The sequence below is a fragment of the Megascapheus bottae genome, chromosome 1 (assembly GCF_031878675.1).
Source record: "Megascapheus bottae isolate mThoBot1 chromosome 1, mThoBot2.hap1, whole genome shotgun sequence".
Taxonomy (NCBI): Eukaryota; Metazoa; Chordata; class Mammalia; order Rodentia; family Geomyidae; genus Megascapheus; species Megascapheus bottae.
Genome location: NC_143509.1, coordinates 104,850,036 through 104,871,502, shown reverse-complemented (window position 1 = coordinate 104,871,502; position 21,467 = coordinate 104,850,036). Strand labels below are relative to the sequence as shown.

At 63.0% G+C, this 21,467-nt stretch overlaps 1 protein-coding gene across 1 annotated transcript in view; it reads right to left on the bottom strand.

The window, feature by feature from the left end:
- Positions 1-902: 902 nt before the first annotated feature.
- Positions 903-21,467, bottom strand: part of Col18a1 (collagen type XVIII alpha 1 chain) — a 42,688-nt gene continuing 22,123 nt past the window's right edge. Inside the window, 30 exon segments of the mRNA XM_090350639.1 lie at positions 903-2,072; positions 2,792-2,907; positions 3,219-3,416; positions 3,979-4,242; positions 4,859-4,891; positions 5,522-5,650; positions 5,924-5,997; positions 6,111-6,255; positions 6,664-6,798; positions 7,074-7,117; positions 8,667-8,729; positions 9,131-9,173; positions 11,301-11,369; positions 12,537-12,611; positions 12,956-13,009; positions 13,236-13,262; positions 13,461-13,535; positions 13,911-13,973; positions 14,192-14,218; positions 14,497-14,532; positions 15,911-16,000; positions 16,310-16,345; positions 16,625-16,696; positions 17,147-17,182; positions 17,733-17,759; positions 19,590-19,634; positions 20,103-20,207; positions 20,209-20,235; positions 20,884-20,910; positions 21,152-21,214. Coding sequence (XP_090206765.1) covers positions 1,859-2,072; positions 2,792-2,907; positions 3,219-3,416; positions 3,979-4,242; positions 4,859-4,891; positions 5,522-5,650; positions 5,924-5,997; positions 6,111-6,255; positions 6,664-6,798; positions 7,074-7,117; positions 8,667-8,729; positions 9,131-9,173; positions 11,301-11,369; positions 12,537-12,611; positions 12,956-13,009; positions 13,236-13,262; positions 13,461-13,535; positions 13,911-13,973; positions 14,192-14,218; positions 14,497-14,532; positions 15,911-16,000; positions 16,310-16,345; positions 16,625-16,696; positions 17,147-17,182; positions 17,733-17,759; positions 19,590-19,634; positions 20,103-20,207; positions 20,209-20,235; positions 20,884-20,910; positions 21,152-21,214 — 2,412 coding nt within the window. The 3' untranslated portion in view covers positions 903-1,858.

Sequence of the window (21,467 nt, the reverse complement as noted above, 5' to 3'; positions counted from 1 at the left end):
GAAGGTGGTGTCAGGTGGTAACAGATACTTTCCATTAGATGGAAGAGTGGTTTTAGCTTTGCCCAGGAGCTCTTGAAGTGACCCTAACACTGTCCATAACGCCCTCCCTAGAGCCCAAGGACTAGTCAGCTGCTCACACCCAGCAGAAAGACAGGAAATAGAATTCCTAGGCAGGTAGGGGATGCTGCAGCTAGTTGTGCCTCAGTTTCTCCAAGGTTGGTTTGGACCCCTGAGCATCTTGAAGGACCCTAGGTTGAAGAGGCCTCACGTGCGTTAGTCCTGGCCAGCTGTTGGGTGGACAGTAGCCCTGTGTGCAGCCCTGCTGGAGGGGGGTCAGTAGCCTTGCACCAAGGCCAGGGGTCAGTCAGGACCTGGCAGGGGGAGGTGGGGCTATCACCCCACAGAGCCTGCTGCATAGCTGTCTACTTGTGGCCTCTGGCGCCCTCGACAAGACCTCTCCCTACTGCAGTCTGTTGCCTTGAGCACCTCTCATTTGTGCCTGTAGCCTGGGCCGAGGGCAGACACCTCCCTGTGCCTGAGCCCTGTGCCCCCAGGCAGCTGCCAGCCAGGACATGGCAGCAGATGGGCAAAGGCAAAGGCAGCGGGGCAGCAGCAGCCCAGTCTGTGTCCCTGAGGCTGGTGGTCGGGAAGACCCACAGCGGAGAGGTAGGGACTTCTGCCTGTGTGCGTGCACTTTCACACCTGTGTGTGCACTGCCATACCTGTGCATGCTTTCACACTTCTGCAGCTGTGTGTGGTTGATACCTGTGTGCACACTCCCACACCCGTGTACCTGGCACATCTGTGCTTCCTGAGCAGCCCACCCGCTGGGAAACGCAGGCACAGAGACCGCCAAGGACTCTTCTGACTCCCAATGGGGAAGACTGTTTCCAAACCAGGTGTCTATGTAAACGGTCCATTTTTATTTGTGCCTATTTGAAATGGCTTCACATCACAGTTACAGATCCAGCACCTCTGGTCTGACCCCATCCTGACCGGAGCCACCCAGTCAGATGGCCCTGAGCACTTTGTCCTCCAGACAAGGCTCTCTGAAGACGCTGCAGTCTGGGCTTTACTGGGCTTGGGCTCGGGGACAGAATGATGCTGCAGCCTGCTTGTGCCCTGCAGAATTCTGTTCAGACGTGCTGGGCAAGCCCTCCTCCGGCAGGACCTTGTAACTCCCTAGGGAGGCCGGTCTCAAAAAGCCTGAAGGTGGGTTTCACAGGTCAGGCAGGCCCTGGGAAATGCGGCAGGTGGGACGAGGCCAGGCACATTCCTCCTGTCTGGGTCAGGGTGGCTAGACTGGGGTTGGCACTGGAGACACTGGCTGCCCTGCCACGGAGCATCAGCGTGGAGGTCGGCCAGCGCCTGAGCTGTCCCCACCCTGGGCACCTGGACGAGCCAATGCCTGTGCCACTGTGTGGCCAGAGAAAAGGCTCACGGCCCCTGCCTGGCCTGTCCACAGGTAGTCTGAGGTTTGTGCACAGAAAGGCACCATGTAGAGTGGTCTGCCCCTTCCTAGCCCTGAGGAACCCGAGCAGCCGCAGGTCTCAGGGCAGAGTCCTGAGCTGGCCTCCCGCTGACATCAGCCACGGTCTAGATTGGGGCACGGAGAGACCACCCATGCCACAGCTGGCCACCGCAGGAGAGGGGAGGGCAGGACGTCCTGGCATCAGGCTCTCAATTTTAAACTTTTTTTAAAAATATATTCTTTGGCTTCCTTTTATTTCTTGAGGGTTACATGAAATGTGAACTATAAAGGGAAGGACTCAGCCATGTTCTCGGGCCGGCCAGATGTTCCCTGCCCTGTCCTGCCCTTACAACCACTTCCTGTCCAGTGTCTCAGCGGGGAGAGGCCCTACTTGGAGGAAGAGGTCATGACGCTATTCTCAATGCAGAGGACGACATAGGTGTTGTGGCAGCCCGCCGCTTTCTGCTCCAGCAGCCTGCCTCCCAGCAGAGAGGAGGCCTGGCCCGTGGCGGAGGCAGCCTCTGTCCGCCATGTCTCACAGTAGCTCTCGGTCAGCCTGCGCCCATTGGGGTCTGAGCCATGCCACACGCTTTTCTGAGGCCTGCAAAATGCATGGGCTGTCAGCCACCTCCAGACCTGCCCCTGCTGGGGCAGAGAAAGAAGAGGCCAGCAGCCGGCGCTGGGGGCAGCGAGAGGGAGCAGAGGGCCCTGAGAGTGGGAGAAGTTTGTTCTGCTTCCCCCATGCACCCTTCTGCGGGGGGAGAGGCCCGGTAACCTCAGAGCTGGCCTTCCCTGGCTGGCCGGGGTCAGCTCCTGATGGGCACGCAGGCTGCTAGCTAAGGACAAGTTCTACCTGCCCGATCCCAACGGCTCACCCAGGGCCAGAAGGCCCTCCAGGGGCTTTGTAATGCCATCCAGGTGTCCCTGCTCCATCCCTCAGGCTGCCCTTTGAGAACACTGGGGACACAAATGCCACCACAGCCTGCAGCTGGAGTGCTGCGTGTGATGCCAGTGTGAAGGCGTGGTCAGTAGTGAGAGGTGCTCTGAGATGGCCTTGGTGGGGCCAATAGTTATCACCGTTTACGTGGCAGGCACTGGGAACTAGGTGGACGTGGACCCCATCCCTGTGTCCTCAGTGTGCTCAGAGCCACGTTGTTCATAGAAATACCATTCCAGGAGTCGCAAGGGCACGGCCATGCACTTATGCTGGGATCACTCTCCAGGGTCAGTCCAGAGACTGAGGTGACGGATGACAGAGGACATGCTGTCTCCTGCTCGGGGCTCCCCCGGGGCCGGGGCACTGCATGCTGGGGGACCTACCAGGCGGGGTGCCTCAGAACATCTCTGCCATCGAAAGAGAAGATGCGGGCCCCGGGCTGCAGCGGGCCCTGGGAGCCGGAGAACAGGGACTCCCAGCTGGGCGCCAGCACTTCGTCCTGCAGGGAAGCGGGTTCGTTAGGCTCTGGTTCCAGCTGGCCAGAGGTCCAGGGAGGCCGCGCAGGCCGGGGTCTCTTCCTTTCCCATCCCCTCCTGCCCTGGGGGCGCTGTATTCGGAGGCAGTGGAGAGCCCAGCCCCTGGCGTGAAGGAGCCAGCGGGGCACTGCAGACCCAGGGTGTGTCAGGGCCTCCGGGGCTGTCCCGCAGACTCTGGGGTCTCGTAAGCCCTGCTGTGAATTTGGAGCCCCAGGCATGGGCACGTGGGGGGGGTGGCCTTGGCTGCCTGTGCCCTGCAGGACGGCCCACCCACCTTGAGGTTGACGATGGGCACCGCCCCGCGATCAGCACGGCGCACGATGCTGTACAGGTCCTGCAGCCGTGAGGACAGGAAGGCGCGGAAGGTGCCTGGTAGCCCCGCGGCCCGTGCCTGCTGGAAGCACTGGAGGTCCGCCCCTCGGATGCCACGCATGCCGCCGGGCAGCGGGCTGTTGAGTGCGATCAGGTGGAGCTGGGGGAGAGGCCATGCCATGTCAAGATTCCCGCGGCAGGGAACCAGCCTTCCGTTAGGTCTTCAGGCACTCCAGTCTTACACACCCCGGAATCATGTGTCTAAAGGCTGAATGCAGGGGTGCTGCAGGGACACCCCCCTCCCCAGGCCTAGCCAGGCAGTGGCCTCCGGATGGCCCCAGGGCCTGTGGGCAGGACCCGCTGGGTCCACCGTGGTCCCCGGCTTCCTCGGGCAGGCCCAGGGGACGGCCACCATGAACGGTCCTGGACAGTCACAAGTGCACTTGTGCTGGGCTCTGGTGACTCATGCGTGGGATCTCAGTTACTCAGGAAGCTGAGAGCCAGATTTCAAGGGTTGAGGCTATTTGTCAGAAAACTCCATGAAACTCCACCTCCAAAATAACCAGCAAAAGCTGGAGGCATAGCTCAAGTGGTGAAGTACCATCCTAGCCCGCCGGCAGCCCCTGCCCAGGGCTTTGCCTGTGGTGGCTTTGGTGTCCGGATACCACCCCATACACAGCCTGAGGACTGAGGCATCCACCTGCCAGCTGGGTGGCACTCACCACTGGCTGGAAGTCCTGGTGGGTGTGAGCAGGCGAGCTGGTGGGGTGGGATGGCCGGAGGTGCGCGTGGGAGCCGTGGAGGAGGTGGTGGTGGTGGTGTGGGGCTCCGGGGTAGGGCTGGGGGTCCCGCAGGCTGGGGGGCATGGCCAGGATGCCATCTGCCCGCCAGGGGCGCTCGGTGGAGTGGGAGTGCTCCCTCCGCGTGTGTGGGCTGCCCTCGTGGAGCTGCACTGTTGGAGGTTGCACTGCAGCCACCTCGTTGCCCTGCACAAGGAGGGCCACAGAGCCACAGAGTGGGCCCCACGGAGCTCCACTGAGGGCCACAGCCACAGAGTGGGCCCCACGGAGCTCCACTGAGGGCCACAGCCACAGAGTGGGCCCCACGGAGCTCCACTGAGGGCCACAGAGCCACAGAGTGGGCCCCACGGAGCTCCTTGAGGGCCACAGCCACAGAGTGGGCCCCACGGAGCTCCACTGAGGCCCACAGAGCCACAGAGTGCCTTGTCCAGCCATGCAGACGGCCCCCTCTGATCTCAAGCTCTGTCCACCTACCTGTCTGACCATCCACCCGCTCACCTGTACATCTGCCTGTTCTTCTGCCCACATATCCATCTAGCCACATGACATCTGTCCACCCACTCATCCACACTCACCCTAGCGCTTTAAGACAGACACAATGAGGGGCAGACAACTGAAGCAGAGGAAGGGCTGTGCCCTCATGAAGCAGTGGTGCCAGGGCACCCAGTAGGGGACAGCCTCACACACCCAGCAGGGGACAGCCTCACACACCCTCAGCTCCAGGATTCCAAGCACCAAACACTGACCCAGAAACGAGTGCCCTCAGTCACTGGCAATAGCGTAAGGGAAAAGGGCTTCTTACCGACCCCTGCGGGAGCGGTGTCCGAGCCTCCAGCTGGAAGACAAGAGCAGGATTCACTCCAGAAAGCTCAGACACAGCAGCCCAGGCCAGGGTGCCTCCCCCCTGCTCCCCTTCCTCAGAAGGAAGCCTTTGACTTGAGGACCTGGATGCACCCCAGTGTCTCTGTGCCAGGCACACTGGTCTGATCTGCTGAGGCAGCAGCACCTCCCAGTACAGGCCTGCTGTTAATTGGCACTGGCCAGGCCAGGCCTGGCAAAGGGGGCTACAGAGTCTCCTCAGCATGACCCGGACCCTGGGGGCTTCAAGGAGGACGTGGTACTCTCCGCACACAGGCTGCCTTCCCCGACCCCATGTTGCCACATACACTGTGGCACCAGGCCCAGCACCATACCGGAACCTGGGTAACACATTTGTTTACTCCTAAACAAAAACTACCTAGAATACAAATTGGTAAATTTTAAAGAGAAATCTAACAGCCAAAATGTGTAAGGAGAAGCTGGTGAGAGCCGTCTTCTGCTCTAGGCCACGGGCTCGTAATGGCTGTGTGTGTGTGTGTGTGTGATTTCTAACCTTCCAGAAGGCTCCCTCCACGACCCACACCCCCAGTGTTTCCTGACCCACAGCCGGCCCCTGTGAAGGGCAAGGGCCACCCTGAGAACTCACCACGACCTTCCGGAACCCATTACGGACCCGGACGTAGAGCTCTTCCCTCTCGGCCACGAAGATGAGCCAGCCCTCCGGCACCTCTCGCGCCCTGTCCAGCATGGTCCGGTACGTGGCCCAGATCCTGACCTGCTGGAGTCCCAAGCCCGGCTGAGTCCGGCCCCACTCTGGGTCTGGGCTCCCAGTGGGTGAAGGGGGGCTGCGGGCAGGATGTGGGCGTCCTGGCCTGGACGTGGCTTTGGGCTGCCCGCATGTCCGGAGGTGCTGGGTGGGGAGAGGCCGTGCGGGCATGTGCCTTGCCCGCTTGCCCATGGAAAGGGCAGAGGCAGCAGGTGAAGTGAGCGCCTCCCCACAGGCCGTCCACCTCCCCGGGCCCATCCCAGATGCCCGACTGCGTCTTACCCCTGAGGAGGCTCCCATGGCTCCAGGGGGCCCCGGAGGGCCAGGTGGGCCTGGGGGACCCGGAACGCTGACCGCTGCAAGACGGAAGCCAAGGTGAGCCTGGGCCGCAGCCAACCCGAGGCCTGGCCGTGCAGGGGCCTGTGGGCCCCTGAACAAGGCTCTGCCCACTGCCCCTCCCCAGACTTACTCTGCCTGTGAGGGCCAGGGAATGAGGGGGGTCCCGGAGGGCCTGGGGGCCCAGGGGGGCCCTGGCGGCCCTCGTAGCCAATGCCAGGAGGCCCCTGAGGCCCAGGAGGGCCGGGTGGGCCCCGGACGCTCTCCCCTTTAGGACCCTGTGGACAAGAAGACACAGTCGTTGCCCCAGAGCGCTCCAGGCTGGGCTGTGTCTGCTTGGGGCCCAGTGGGGGCCCAGTCACTGCGCTGCCCAGGAAGGGGCCACTCCTTTGAGGTGATGTGATCCTGGCCATGGGTGAGAGGGGCCCTTGAGCTCCCCGGCTGCCCCTGTGGTCCCAGGAGGCCCCAGAGCTGGGTGGACGGGGCACAGCAGCAGGCGGGCACGAGACATGTGTGGGGGTCCATACCTCCCGCCTTGTCCCCCAAGGGCAAACCGGGGGCCCAGGCCACACCGCCGACGGCTCAGCGGTGGCCTCGGCAGACGTCCGCAGCCAGGCTGCCCTGCCCTGGGCTCTGCACAGGCCTGTGCTGGGCGGACGCCTGCGCTGGCTGGGGTCCAAGCTCACCGGAATCCCAGGGTAGCCAGGCGGGCCAGGGGGGCCGGGCGGCCCCGGAGCACTGGAGCCGAAGAAGCCGCCACTGGGCCCAGGTTCTCCCCTCTCGCCTTTCTGTCCAGGGTCCCCTTGGTCTCCCTTCTCCCCCTGGGGTGGAAGTGACCGAGTCAGCTCTCCACCTCTGCTGGGGGAGGAGAGGCGAGGAGGCCACCCGTCCTGTGGTCTTGCTGGACCTCAGCGCTCACCCTTCAGGGCGATGTCCACTCCCTCCCCAGCCTCTCCAGGAGAGAGGAACAGAAAGGACACGTGGCCCCCGCCATCTTCTGACAGACGCCAGCCATGGAGGGCACGGGCAGCGTCCTGGGTGCCAGCTGCCCCTGTGGGCGTCCAGCCTTCCCCCCCGCCCCAGTGCCCTCACTCACCTTCATGTCAGATTCCAAGCCAAGAAGGTCCAAGGGAAAGTGGCCTGCGGAGGGGAGGATGGAGTCTGGGAAAGGGGCCAGGCGCTCCGAGGCCCCTCCTGTGCGGGTGATGGCACACTCGCCTGCACACTCAAGGCACACTTCTGGCTCCTCACTAACTGGTACTTTTTACCAATTACTTTGTACCCTTTCCGTGTTTTCTGTGGGCTGGGGCCATGACTCAGTGGTAGGGTGCCTGCCTCATATGCACAGGCTCTGGCATCCCAAATACCACCAAAATGCCTTTTTTGTTTGTTTATGGTATCACTGGCTTTTCTAAGTGAACAGTCCCCTCTGATTCCGATACCCTCTGCTGACCCGGAGACAGGCAGGCCCCTAGTGGAGGGGATCAGTCTCTTCCTTCTGGCCCCTGCCTTGCCCTAGCACAGCCTCCGAGTCCCCAGGCCTTCGGCCACCCTGGGGTCCTCAGCGTGTGTGGAGGGGAAGGTGCCCGTGGAGGTCGGCATCGCACGGCAGAGCCCGGGGTCAGCCTGCTCCTCTTCTTGGCAAGTGCCCGGAGTAAGGAGAACTCACTCTCATCCCTGGACTTTCACATGTATGCCAAACATGTTTTCCTTATTTCTGATTGCTAGTGTTCCCAGCGATGTCTGTCTAATAACATGGCTTGTTTTCTTTCTTTCTTTTTTTCTTTTTGCCAGTCCTGGGCTTGAGCTCAGGGCCTGAGCACTGGATTTTTCTCAAGGCTAGAGCTCTACCACTTGAACCTCAGCACCACTTCCGGCTTTTTGCTATGTATGTGGTACCGAGGAATCGAACCTGGGTCTTCGTGCATGCTAGGCAAGCACTCTACCACTAGGCCAAACTCCCGGCCCCAACGATTACCTATTTTTATCTCATGCTTTTCTCTTGGCTTCCCGCAGGCTGAGTCCTCACCCGATTTCTAGGCTGAGGTTATTCCTGCATGAGCCTTCTGTCCCCACTATCCCTGCGGGCCAAGCCCTTGCTCACTGCCCAGCTCTCCTGGGTTAACATTTCTGGTAACGATGTGTTTCTCATTAGTTCTGTTAGGGCTTTTGTTTTGCTTGAATTCAGGGCTCACTCTCCCTTGTTTTTTTCTGCCCAAGGCAAGGCTCTACAACCTCACTGCAGGTCTCGGCCCAGCAGAGCTAGGACTGCAGGCTCTCTTGGTAGGGACTGGGACTCCTCCCAGGACAGAGGGGCACCCTTGCCAGCCTGTGCTGCCACTGTCCTTTGGGGTCACTAGTGGGAGTGACCCTCGGCCCCCGAGGGGCTGTGTCTTGGGAAGGTGCCCACTTGGAGTGGCAGCTGCCCACCTCTCCAGCAGGCGGGGGTGGGGTGAGCGATATCCCGGGCCCCGTCCTCACAGCCTTCCAGGGCTCCAGCCCTGAGGCTCCCAGGGCCTCCGGTCCGGGTCCTATCTGCCCCTGTCTGGGAAGGCGCTTTCCCTGCTTGGTGGAGGGCGAGGCAGGAGCTGGTGTGCACCAAGGCCCCGTACCAGCCAGGGCCCTGGGGCCGGGTTCCGTTCATCAGCAGGCCGCCCGCGATGGCCAGGAGACATGCAGGGCCACTCACCTGGTGGCCCGGGGGGACCCACTTCTCCTTTGTCACCCTTTGGTCCAGATGGCCCCTGTGCCCCTGGAGGAAGAGAGACCATGTCTTCAGGAAAAGCTGGGGAGGGTCTCCATTCCCTGGTGCTCCTGACCCGGGGGGCTGGCCGTGGACGAGGAGGGGATCCCGCAGCTTGGGAGGGGAGCTGTGGAGGGAGGGGGCCTCCCCGCCGCTGTGATGCCAGACAAGGCCAGAGCCATTTCTCTCCCTGCTGCAGGTGGACACCTGGCTATGTCACCGCTGAGGCCATCTGTGCCCCATGTGTCCTTTGCGTCCCTCTGGGGAGCTGTGCTGGGGGAAGGCTGTGGCATTGACCGACAGGGGCTGGGGTGGGGCTCAGGAGCAGGGGCCCAGAGTTACTGCAGTCCAGTGAGCTGTGATCACATCCCGAGCAGCACCCCTGCCCGAGCCTGAGTGTCGGGGCTCACCTTGCAATCCTTGAGGCCCGGGGCGGCCAGACTCCACAAATGCCTGCAAATAACAGTCCAGGGTGACAAAGGGGCGGGGCGGGGACTGGGCTCTGGAAACAGAGGCTGCCACCCCGAGGGTGTGGAATCCTGGAGAGGCCAGGCCCCTTGGACAGGACACGCTGGCACGCTCCCCACAGGACACACTGGCACACTCCCCACAGGACACACTGACACACTGACACGCTCCCCACAGGACACGCTGGCACACTCCCCAAGGACACACTGGCACACTCCCCACAGGACACGCTGGCACACTGACACACTTCTCACAGGACACACTGACACACTGACACGCTCCCCACAGGACACGCTGGCACGCTCCCCACAGGACACGCTGGCACACTGACACACTTCTCACAGGACACACTGACACACTGACATGCTCCCCACAGGACACGCTGGCACGCTCCCCACAGAACACACTGACACGCTCCCCACAGGACACGCTGGCACACTGACACACTTCTCACAGGACACACTGACACACTGACATGCTCCCCACAGGACACGCTGGCACGCTCCCCACAGGACACACTGACACACTGACACGCTCCCCACAGGACACGCTGGCACGCTCCCCACAGGACACGCTGGCACGCTCCCCACAGGACACGCTGGCACACTGACACGCTCCCCACAGGACACGCTGGCACGCTCCCCACAGGACACACTGACACACTCCCCACAGGACACGCTGGCACACTGACACACTTCTCACAGGACACACTGACACACTGACACGCTCCCCACAGGACACGCTGGCACACTCCCCAAGGACACACTGGCACACTCCCCAAGGACACACTGGCACACTCCCCAAGGACACACTGGTACGCTCCCCACAGGACACGCTGGCACACTCCCCAAGGACACACTGGCACACTCCCCAAGGACACACTGGCACACTCCCCACAGGACACGCTGGCACACTGACACACTTCTCACAGGACACACTGACACACTGACACGCTCCCCACAGGACACGCTGGCACGCTCCCCACAGGACACGCTGGCACATTCCCCAAGGACACACTGGCACACTCCCCAAGGACACACTGACACACTCCCCACAGGACACGCTGGCACACTGACACACTTCTCACAGGACACACTGACACACTGACACGCTCCCCACAGGACACGCTGGCACACTCCCCAAGGACACACTGGCACACTCCCCACAGGACACACTGGCACACTGACACACTCCCCACAGGACACGCTGGCACGCTCCCCACAGGACACGCTGGCACGCTCCACACAGGACACACTGACACACTGACACGCTCCCCACAGGACACGCTGGCACGCTCCCCACAGGACACGCTGGCACACTGACACGCTCCCCACAGGACACGCTGGCACGCTCCCCACAGGACACACTGACACACTCCCCACAGGACACGCTGGCACACTGACACACTTCTCACAGGACACACTGACACACTGACACGCTCCCCACAGGACACGCTGGCACGCTCCCCACAGGACACGCTGGCACAGTGATACGCTCCCCACAGGACACGCTGACATGCTCCCCACAGGACACGCTGGCACGCTCCCCACAGGACACACTGACACGTTCCCCACAGGACACGCTGGCACGCTCCCCACAGGACACGCTGACACAGTGACACGCTCCCCACAGGACACGCTGACACAGTGACACGCTCCCCACAGGACACGCTGACACAGTGACACGCTCCCCACAGGACACGCTGACACAGTGACACGCTCCCCACAGGACACGCTGACACAGTGACACGCTCCCCACAGGACACGCTGGCACACTGACACACTGACACAGGCATCTCAGAGTAGGAGGAGGCACAGGGGTTTGGATCTGTGAGCTGGCCATGCTGTGCCACTCCCTTGCTCAGTGGTGAGATGGAAGCCTCCTTCTCCAGGCTGAGGGTCTGGTACTCAGTGCTTCCCGCTGACCTCAGACAGACACACCCTGCGCCTCCCCAAGCCTTTGTTCTCCAGGGGGAACCCGTGTGACCCATGGTGGCCATTCCCCAGAGATGCCTGGGTGGGGATGGCCTCACGTGGAGGTCAGGACAGAGGTGGCCTGGTGAGGAGGCCAGGAGGCCGGTGGAGCTGTGCAGAGCGGTGTGAGGTAACTTACGTTGCTGTCGTAGATGGGCACTCCGGGAGGGCCGGGCGGACCCGGGGGACCGGGAGGGCCAGGCATTCCCTGTGGAGAGAAGATGTCACCCAGGGGGCGGACAAGCCACCTACACAGCCAGGCCAGCAGTGAGGGCGGGGACAGGACCGACTCAATCAGCAAGCCGAGTGTGGCCTGGGGTCCCAAGGGCAGAGCCCGGACACCGATTTCCTGAAGAACTAGGTCCACGGGCCAGTGTGGACTGTGCCAAAGCAGGCCCAGGTGGGCATGTCCCTCCTGCCATCCCTCCAGGCAGAGCTGGGGTGAGGAGGTGCAGGGCGCTGGCCTGTGTGCGTGTGTGGGACACTGGATTTCTGTTTATTTCCTGGCTTGACAAGGACCGGCAACACAGAGCACCATGTTGAGAATGCTGCAGCTCCAGGATAGCTGCCCGTGGAGAGCCACGGGGCGTGACCGAGGGTCTCCCCTCATGGCCCACCGCCTCACAACAGCCCCTGAGCCGCTGGGACTGTGGCTGGGGGAAGGGGCAGTGTGGGGGGAGAATCCCAGCCCAGGGACGCAGCCCCAGAGGTCACCCCACAGCGCTGGGCCTGCCTGCACCCACTGCCACTGGTAACGGGGCTTTCCTGGCGAGGAAAACAGCCGTCAACCCACTTCTGACAGAAGGGGCCGTGACTGCATCAGTCCCCCAGAAGGCTGCAAACCTGGCAGCCCATTCTGCTGTTGTACAATGCTGCCAATTTCTCATCCACAAAAAGAGACGAAGCCCAGCAAAGAGCCAACAGCCTCACGGTCTGATGCTGCTCCTCCTGGCAGCCCAGGTCCCCCCCCCCCCCGCCCCAGGGCAGAGCGGGGTCGGGCTGGGAGGGGAGCCGTCTGCAGGCGGCAGACCGAAAGGCGGGGAGCTGGGGCCAGTCTTGGTGGCTGCTTTGGGTGGGTGGGCAGTGACGAGACAGGGGCAAAGCTCAACTCCAAAGACAGCAGAGGCCTTGCCCTCAGTGCGGAGTAGGGGAGGACAGGGGAAGGCTTGGCGACCCAGGCCCCAGAAGACCATGCGGCTTCTCTGTTTCTGGTGGGAATGGGTGAGGTGGGTGTGAACTGTGGGGGGGTGAGCACATCCCCGTGTGTGCACATGCTGTGTGCTTGTATGACTGCATGTGCCCCGTGTGTCCTGACCGCAGGCCGCGGGCACCCTGTCCCCGCCCTCTCCATCCGTGTCCATCACACAGCACTCACCCTCAGGCCAAATCCCAGGCTGGCGTCTCCCGGCTCCCCCTTCTCTCCCTTCAATCCGTTCACGCCTGGACGACCCTGAGCACAGCACAGTGGGGAGAATTGCTGGGCTCTGGCCAGTTCTCTGGCAGAGAAGGGGCCACGCTGCATGGCCTCCCCTCCTCCCCACAATCTTCACGCCTGTGACCTGGGGGGCCTGCAGGCCCGAGGCCCCCATCGCTCCCCCTCCAGGGTTCCCGGGGGGCCTGCAGGCCAGCTCTGAACATGGGGAGTGGGGAGCTCTCCACCACATCGGGAGGAGAGCTGAGCTCAGTCAGGGCAGCGTGAAACAGGGGACCACGGCCCCCAGGCTGTCGCCCTGTGGCTGCGCCTCTCCACCTGCTAGGGTCAATCTGTTGCCCAGGGAGGCCCTGGGTCCTCACCGGACGTCCGGGAATGCCAATCTCTCCCTTGTGCCCTGGTCGTCCATAAGGACCCTGTGGAAAGGGGGCGGGGGAGGGCTGAGGCTGCAGTGGGGGCTGGGCTAGGCCGGGGAATGGCCTCACAGGCCAGGACTCTAGCCCACCCATCCATGAGTGCCCCCTGCAGCCTCTCCCAGCCTCTCCTGGGTTTTGATGCTGCAGGTGAGCCATGCAAGCCCACAGGGTCCTGCCCAACCTCCGCACCCACATGCCCAGCACGGAAAGAGAGGGCGCTACTCACCGGGGGTCCTCGGAAGCCTGGCTCTCCCTGAACAAAAGACCAGAGGCACTGTCACACGTTGGGGGCCCCCTTCCTTCCAAGGCGCTACCACACACTGCACGGGCCCATGAGCCATGCCCACGCTGTGCCCTGGCTCTGTCGTCTGGGCCCTGATCTAGGCCTGGTTGGACCATGCAGTGCTGTCCCCCAATGCCCAGGGCCTCCGAGGAAGAGGGGTGCCCTCACCTTGGCTCCTTTCTGGGCGGGGCCCAGGGCGCCGCCATCCGGGCTGTAGAGGCTGCCAGGCTCCCCCTTCTCACCCTGAAATGGCAGGGGCAGGTGGTCAGGCCGAGGGCTCCCGTGTGGCTGTGGCTTAAGGCAGCACAGTATCCACACCACCAGGGCCTCAGCCCTCCAGAGGCAGCTGTCGCCTGGCACAGGACCCAGGCTCCTCCACATCAGGGATGAGGGTGACTCACCTGCAGGATCTGGGGCCCAGGATGCCCCAGAGGGGACATCCCTAGAATCTCACAGGCCACTGCCTGCGGAAAGCCCATTGTAGCTCAGCGCAAGGCTTGGGCAGCAGCGAGGCTTTGCTCTAACCCCCAGCTGGCTGCTGGAACCAAGCAGACAGCACCCAGCCCTCTTCCTGGGGCCTAGGAGACCCCACTGGTGGGCGCCATGGCAGCTTCTTACCTTGGGGCCGGGGAGGCCCTGCTCGCCTTTGGAGCCCTCGTCACCCTTGGGTCCACCAGGTCCCTGGAGTGGAGACCAAGCAGGAGTGAGGACGGCTGTCCCTCACGTGCTGTCCTGAGGCTGCTTCTGGTCCTGTGCCAACCTCTCACCGTCACAGACGGAGGTTTCCTCACCTGAGGCCTCCTCCCACCCTGCCCCTGCCCCTAACAAGAACCTCTAGCTTCCACACTGGTCCTGAGTGTCCAAGGAAACCCCACTACAGCTGGCTCAGGGCGACTCACCATCAAGCCTGTGTGCCCGGGCCTGCCCTGCAGAACAAGGGGGAGCATTAGCACTGGGGACACCAGGCGTGGGGAACGTTGGATAGATCGAACAATCCACTGCCCAGGCCACAGCCAGGGCCACGGCCGCCGCCCGGGCCCACGGTCGCCGCCCCGGCCCACAGTCACCGCCCAGGTTCACGGCCACCGCCCAGGCCCACGGCCGCCGCCCTGGCCCACAGCCGCCGCCCGGGCCCACGGCCACCACCCCAGCCCACAACCACCATGTCCACAGCTAAATTTCTCAGATGCAAGGCAGCGCCTACCTCAGGTCCTGCCACACCTGACATCGCCAGCCGTCCCTAAGTCAGCAGAAAATAAAAATCACACGAGAAGCAAGGAAAGAAAATCCATCTGCAAAGTTAAGTCAGCGCCTGCCATGCGGCGGGTATGCAACCAGCAAAACAATCCCAAGAGAAGGGAAGTGGCTATTTTTGCCTGAAGACCCCGGCCCCTGGGCCCCTCACCTGAGTGCCCCCGCCCCTGGGCCCCTCACCTGAGTGCCCCCGTCCCTGGCCCCTCACCTGAGTGCCCCCGCCCCTGGGCCCCTCACCTGAGTGCCCCCGCCCCTGGTCCCCTCACCTGAGTGCCCCCGCCCCTGGCCCCTCACCTGAGTGCCCCCGCCCCTGGGCCCCTCACCTGAGTGCCCCCGCCCCTGGCCCTTCACCTGAGTGCCCCCGTCCCTGGGCCCCTCACCTGAGTGCCCCCGTCCCTGGCCCCTCACCTGAGTGCCCCCGTCCCTGGGCCCCTCACCTGAGTGCCCCCGCCCCTGGGCCCTCACCCGTGGGCTGCCCCCGCCCTTGAGGGCCCCGACGTGCAGTGGCCCAGGACCTGGGGCTGGAGCCACCCTCATCTCTCAACTTCAGAGTCGCTAAGGCACAAAATGACGCTCAGCTTTGCAAAGCAACTTCTCAAGCCCTGCTGGACCATGAAGAAGAGCCCTGCCCAGGGGACTTCCTGGACAGTCACACCAGCGTTCTCCGGGACCTTGACCCCAGCCAGCATGCCCACCCTGCTCTGGGCCTCCCTCCGCATCTCTCTTTCCTGCTTCTAAGTCAGCCCATGCCTAGGAAGCTGGTAGCCAGGCCCTGGGCCTTGAACTCAGGCCTGAGCACTGTCCTTGGGTTTTCTCAAGGCTAGAGCTCTACCACTTGAGCCACAGCACCACTTCCGGCTTTTCTATGTGTGTGGTACCGAGGAATCGAACCCCGGACTTTGTGCATGCTAGGCAAGCACTCTACCACTGGGTCACACTCCTGGCCACCTGGGGACCACTCTTACTCTTAGTCCCAACTCATTCCCAAACTCTGTGCCCCATCCTGAAAACAAGGGTGCTGAGCAGAGAGGCCAGTGTATTCAAGATCACATAGCAGACAGCAAAAACCGCGATTCAAGCCCCACCCCAGAGCCCAGGGACAGCAGGGATCTAACATGGGGCCACCACACCCCCATCAGCCATCCAGGGCCATACACCAGTCAGCTGATCAGCCGCCTGTGCCTGAGGCCGTCTTCCTGCCAATTGGTCCCCTAACTGACCCTGGTACCATAGGAAGTACGAGTGGTCATGACAGCCAAGGGACCTGAGGTGCCTCAGGACCAAGGAGGCTTCAGCCCCACGCAGGACTCTGACAAGGGTAGAGGGACTGGCCCCACCATGCACCCACTCTGCAGCGTTCTTACGTCCTGATCCGACACGTAGACCACAGGCCCTGGGGGTCCAGGGGGTCCTGGGAGGCCCGGCTGGCCAACACCATCCTTCCCTGGCTCGCCCTGCAAGAGAACACCGCGTGTCCATCCCTTCACTGCTCTGTCCAGGACCCAGAGCCCACCATGCCTTGAAGGGACTCCTGTCCTCTGTGGACGTACAGTGTAGGGGCTGTGGACAGGCCCAGGGCCTTCCCCGGAAGCCACCCCGCCTCAGGCTGTGCACCAGCCTTGGGAGTGACCATGCTGGTTTGGGGGTGCTGCCCAACGTCTTGAGGCCATGCAGCATCAGGACTGACGAGGCCCTGGAGAGCACCCAGGCCGGCGTGTACTGGGCCCCCACCCCCCGCCAGCAGCCGTGTTCCCAGGACTCACCTTGTCCCCCTGGCTCCCTTTGTCTCCTTTTGGTCCCTGCAGAGAAGGAAGGAAATGGTTTATCACAAAGAGAAATGCGTGGCCATTCAGCACGAGACTGCCCGGGCTGGCTTTGGAGAAAAACATGGAATCCTTCACTTCTGGCCATGGGGGCTGGAGCTGGTGCCAAATCCTAGAGGAGACTCCCACTTGGCTTCTTGGGGCACAGAGTAACAGGAGGGGCTTCAAGTGCCCAGAGACCTGGAAGAGGGGTCCCAGGTGCCAAGACCCCCGGGGTGCCCCCCCTCAGTACCCAGGGCCACCACAGTCACTCACCGGGGGCCCAGCCGAGCCCTCTCTGCCAGGAAGGCCAGGGAATCCGCGGGCTCCATCTGCCCCAACTTCTCCCTAGAACAGAGGCGGGCCGGCGTGTCTGTGTGCAGGCCGGGGTGTGGAGACCCCTTCCCTGGAGGAGGCCCCAGGCTGCTTGCCCTGAGAGGGTGAGCTGTCGTGTGGGTGGATAAGGAAGGGGCAGGCTGGTGGCAGGATATCTGGGCATTCTGATGGCAAAGTGGGGTACCTCTCCTCCACAAGTAGAAGAATTGAAATGCCAGGGAAGGGGGAGGTGGTCTGGAAGAGCGGGGCGGGGCGGGGAGGGTCACGTGTAAATCATGAAAACAAAGGCAGCCCGAGGAGGGAAGAGGCAGGGTGGGAGGTGGAGATGTCCCTCCACGCCCTCCACGTGAGGCCAGGCTGCTTCCGACGCGTCCCCAGCACTCCCACCTCTGAGCGGGTGTGACAGGGCTCCGGCCTCGGTCTGAGGGGCCTCTTGCTGCCACGTCTAAGCCGAGTACTTACCTTGGCTCCTGGAGGTCCAGTCGCTCCCAGATCCCCCTAGATGGGCACAGGGCTCAGTGAGTGAGGTGTGCAGCTGCCGCCTGCAGTGTCCACCCTCCTACACCCAGGTCCACTCTATCCCAGGACACTGGGTGACTGAGCAAGGGCCTAAAGCCTTCTGATGTGTCCCCACGTCTTACAGACTACAGTGAATCATCTAGAGGAGTGGTGGGGATGCAGAGCTGGAGAAGGGTTGATGAACACAGCTGAGTGCTGGGAGTGGCCGCCCCAGCCATGCAGAGCTTTCGTGGTGTGGCCCTGCCCCTCCCCGGGAACCTGGCACGGGCCTGAGGACCGTGGGGACGCCAGGGCTGGCCTGGAGTCTCCAGGGTGGCGAGGATGGCTGTGTAAGGCCCACAGCCTGGTTGCTCCTCAGAGCCCCAGCACACGGGGACTGAAAACAGGGATCACAGCCAAGGCTCCAGAAAGGTGGGACCAGGGGAAGCGGTGGTCCCATTGTTCCATTAGGCTTCTGCTGCACTGTGCACAGAATTCTCACTAATCCTCATCAGGAGACCATGGCCCCAGGTGTGTCCAGTTCACTGACCTTGAGTCCCGGTGCACCGGGTGGGCCCTGTAGGGACACAGGAGATTCAGCATTAGAGCAGCCAGCCCTGCCATGAGCTCCTTCACCCCCAGAGAAAAGCCAGTTTCCTGTAAGGGAGCCAGCACACAGCACGGCGTCCCACTGGCAAGGGCGGGCCTGGGCCAGCCCTGCTATCTGTCTCCAACGCAAAGCTGCATTCCATCTTTCTAAAAAGGAGGTGAATTTTAACCACGGCCAGCGTGACGGGCGCTCTGTGGCCTGGTTGCTCGGTGGCAAGCCCTGAGGCTGCCTGGCAAAGCTTGGCCTCCTGCTGATGGGTGTGGATCACGCCTACAGCCCCGCCCCACGGGGGTGACACTGGGTCCCCAGCACAAGGCCAGGGAGCCACACCGTAAGGCTGCCTTGAAAACAGGAGGGAGGGAAGGAATATGGGGAGAAGGGAGGGAAGACGAGAGGGGGGAGAGAGGGAGGAGTATGGAGAGAAGGGAGGGAGGAGGAGGGGAGAAAGGGAGGAGTATGGGGAGGAGGGAGGAGGAGGAGGGGAGAAAGGGAGGAGTATGGGGAGGAGGGAGGAGGAGGAGAGGAGAAAGGGAGGAGTATGGGGAGGAGGGAGGAGGAGGAGAGGAGAAAGGGAGGAGTATGGGGAGGAGAGAGGAGGAGGAGAGGAGAAAGGGAGGAGTATGGGGAGGAGGGAGGAGGAGGAGGAGAGGAGAAAGGGAGGAGTATGGGGAGGAGAGAGGAGGAGGAGGAGAAAGGGAGGAGTATGGGGAGGAGAGAGGAGGAGGAGGAGGAGGAGGAGAAAGGGAGGAGTATGGGGAGGAGAGAGGAGGAGGAGGAGAAAGGGAGGAGTATGGGGAGGAGAGAGGAGGAGGAGGAGAAAGGGAGGAGTATGGGGAGGAGAGAGGAGGAGGAGGAGAAAGGGAGGAGTATGGGGAGGAGAGAGGAGGAGGAGGGGAGAAAGGGAGGAGTATGGGGAGGAGAGAGGAGGAGGAGGGGAGAAAGGGAGGAGTATGGGGAGGAGAGAGGAGGAGGAGGGGAGAAAGGGAGGAGTATGGGGAGGAGAGAGGAGGAGGAGGAGGAGGAGAAAGGGAGGAGTATGGGGAGGAGGGAGGAGGAGGAGGAGAGGAGAAAGGGAGGAGTATGGGGAGGAGGGAGGAGGAGGAGGAGGGGGAGAAAGGGAGGAGTATGGGGAGGAGGGAGGAGGAGGGGAGAAAGGGAGGAGTATGGGGAGGAGGGAGGGAGGAGAAGGATGGAGGGGAAATGGACAGAAGAAGGAGGGGAGGAAGGAACACAAAGCACTGCGTTACAACCGTAGTGAGAACATTCTGGCTGCCGGGGGAATCATTTCTGCCTGATTAAAATCCTCTCCTATGTTGGTGGCCATGTGCTCTCCGCAGGGGATCTGGGACCCTAGAGGAAGCAGGGCTAAGCTGCTTCCCCAGCCCCTGCCCTCGCCCAGGGCTGGGCCGCAGTCTCTTCTCAGGGGAGCTGGCAGAGGAGGGCTCTGCAGGCCCTGGACATGGGAGCTGCACTGTTACCTCACCCAACCCCCAGATCTGACGAGGACCCAGCTGCCCAGGCCAAATACAAAACTAGAGCAGCAGAAAGAAGGAATTAGTGTCTCTCGGGCCCTGCTGCTCTGTGCTTAGTGACTGCCCACGGACCAGCTGCCCACTGGCCAGGTCTCCCGTGAACTTCAGGGCTTGATGGCTTTCCAGGGAGGGAGGCGGGGCTAAGAACGCCGCCCTGTGGCTCTGCTGGCTCTCCTGGCCCCACGCGAGGTACGTCCTGTGCCCCTCTGCTTGGTGGACTCGCTCCTGCCCGCCCTCCCGACCAGCAGCCCCCACACGGCAGTACCTGTACAGTGGACCAGAGCGGCATCCCGGAGGCCTCCATGTCATCCTGGAGGAGACACAGAAGGACGCTTGGCCTCAGGCCTTCTTAAAGGGAGGGCCCTCCCAGGCCAAGCAGAGAAGGGCTGCAGGAGAGCAGCGACCCCAGGGCTGGGGCTGTCGGTGGACAGCGCCCAGGTGAGCGAGTGCCCTGGGGACTGGGCGTTGTCCGCGTGCTCTGGGTCTGGGTCTGCGGTAGCAGTGGGACCGGAGAGTGGAGAGGCCAGGAGCCAGCTGCAGTTACAGGGACAAGCAATGGGGTGCAGAGCCCCCGCTCCTGCATGCCCCAGGCCATGCCAGCTCCACCAGCCCATCCAGCTGCTAGGGGCTCTTGGGGAGGGGGACCGGGGGGACAGGAAACACCTCAGGGAGCCTTCCCCGCCAGGGGTGCTCAGCCTGTGGACGCCGGGAGGGAGGGGAGCCGTGGGCTGCAGGCCCCGGCATGGCGGGGGGGGGGGCAAGGACAGCGCAGACGTACAAAGCCAGCAGCAACTCCTGGTCCTGGTGGCCCGGGGGGTCCCGGAGGTCCTCGAGGTCCAGCTGGCCCAGGGAACCCAGCCATGCCGATTTCTCCAGGTGCACACCATAGGGCCGGGGTCTCCCTTGCTTCCCTGCAGGGGTGGAGCGATGGTGTCACTGTTGTGAGCCCCAGACAGCCATGTGTTCTGGTAGACAGGTCCTTGTGACGCCTCCCCAGAGTCTGGAGGCTCAGGAAGCCACCGTCTACAGAATACCATGACCCCAGAGCCATCTCTCCTGACTCCATGATACGCTCTTAACCGCTGAAAACAAGGGGACAGACGAGACCCGCGAGCACACAGGCCTGCTGTCATGGTCCCTGGGCCAGAGTGAGGGGACACGGCCTGGCCACCAGTGTGACCTGCTGCCCTGCTAGGGTGGGGCCAGGCCGGTGCCCTGGCTGCACGGTGGCTCACTGCCCAGGGCCACCACAGTGCCTGGGGGCTGGCTCCAGTCTCCCTCTTGTGGGTGGCAGGCAGGATGGCTGGCAGCCCACTGGGGCCGTGCCAGGCCTCGGAGCCCCGAAGGGCTCCCTGGGGGGTTCTGTCCACACGTGCGAGCTGCAACGGCGCTGCTAGACCTGGTCATTCAGACCTGAACCGGGTGGGGGGGCAGTGCACAGGACGCTGCCCGTCCCGGACCCGGGACCCCAGCCATGCTGAGGCGAGCGCCGCCCCTGCACGGCCTGCCCCCCCCCCCCAGCGGTGGCCTGGATCTTCAGGAACGGGTGCTGATTGTACCTTAGGTCCTGGGGCACCGACGTCACCCTACAGAGAAAGGACAAGGCCACAGCATACTCAGACCATTGCGTGTCCTTCCTGTGCCACCCGCTGTGGAGCCCACGGCCTCGCTGCTCTGGGGGGCGCATTCAGTCCCTTCCCCCTCCCCAAACCACACAGGCTGGGCCTGGAGCTGTGCCCTCGGCCTCATCCTCGGCCCCAGAGCAGCTGCACCTGTGTGCACAGGCCTGCACACCCGCCACGTCCACCCTCCCAGGAGACAACTTACAAGGCTGCCCTTCTCTCCCGTCTTTCCTGGGGGGCCGTCCTTCCCTGGAGGCCCCGGGGGACCCTAGGAGAGGAGAGTGGTGTGAGGCCTGGAGGGGACCTGGTTGTCACACAGATCCACGGTGAGCGTCCCTAGCAGGCACTCCCACTTCCTGAGAACTCCCCAGACACTGGGATACCCAGGCTCCGGAGCCCTGCAGCCCCTGCAGCCCCGAGGCGCTGTGTTCAGTGCTTGCTCTGTTGCTTTCTGAGCTGCCAGTCAAATGGTGGGGGGGGGATGGGCTGCTCACGGCTGCGGGGAGGGGGAGGGTCCTAGC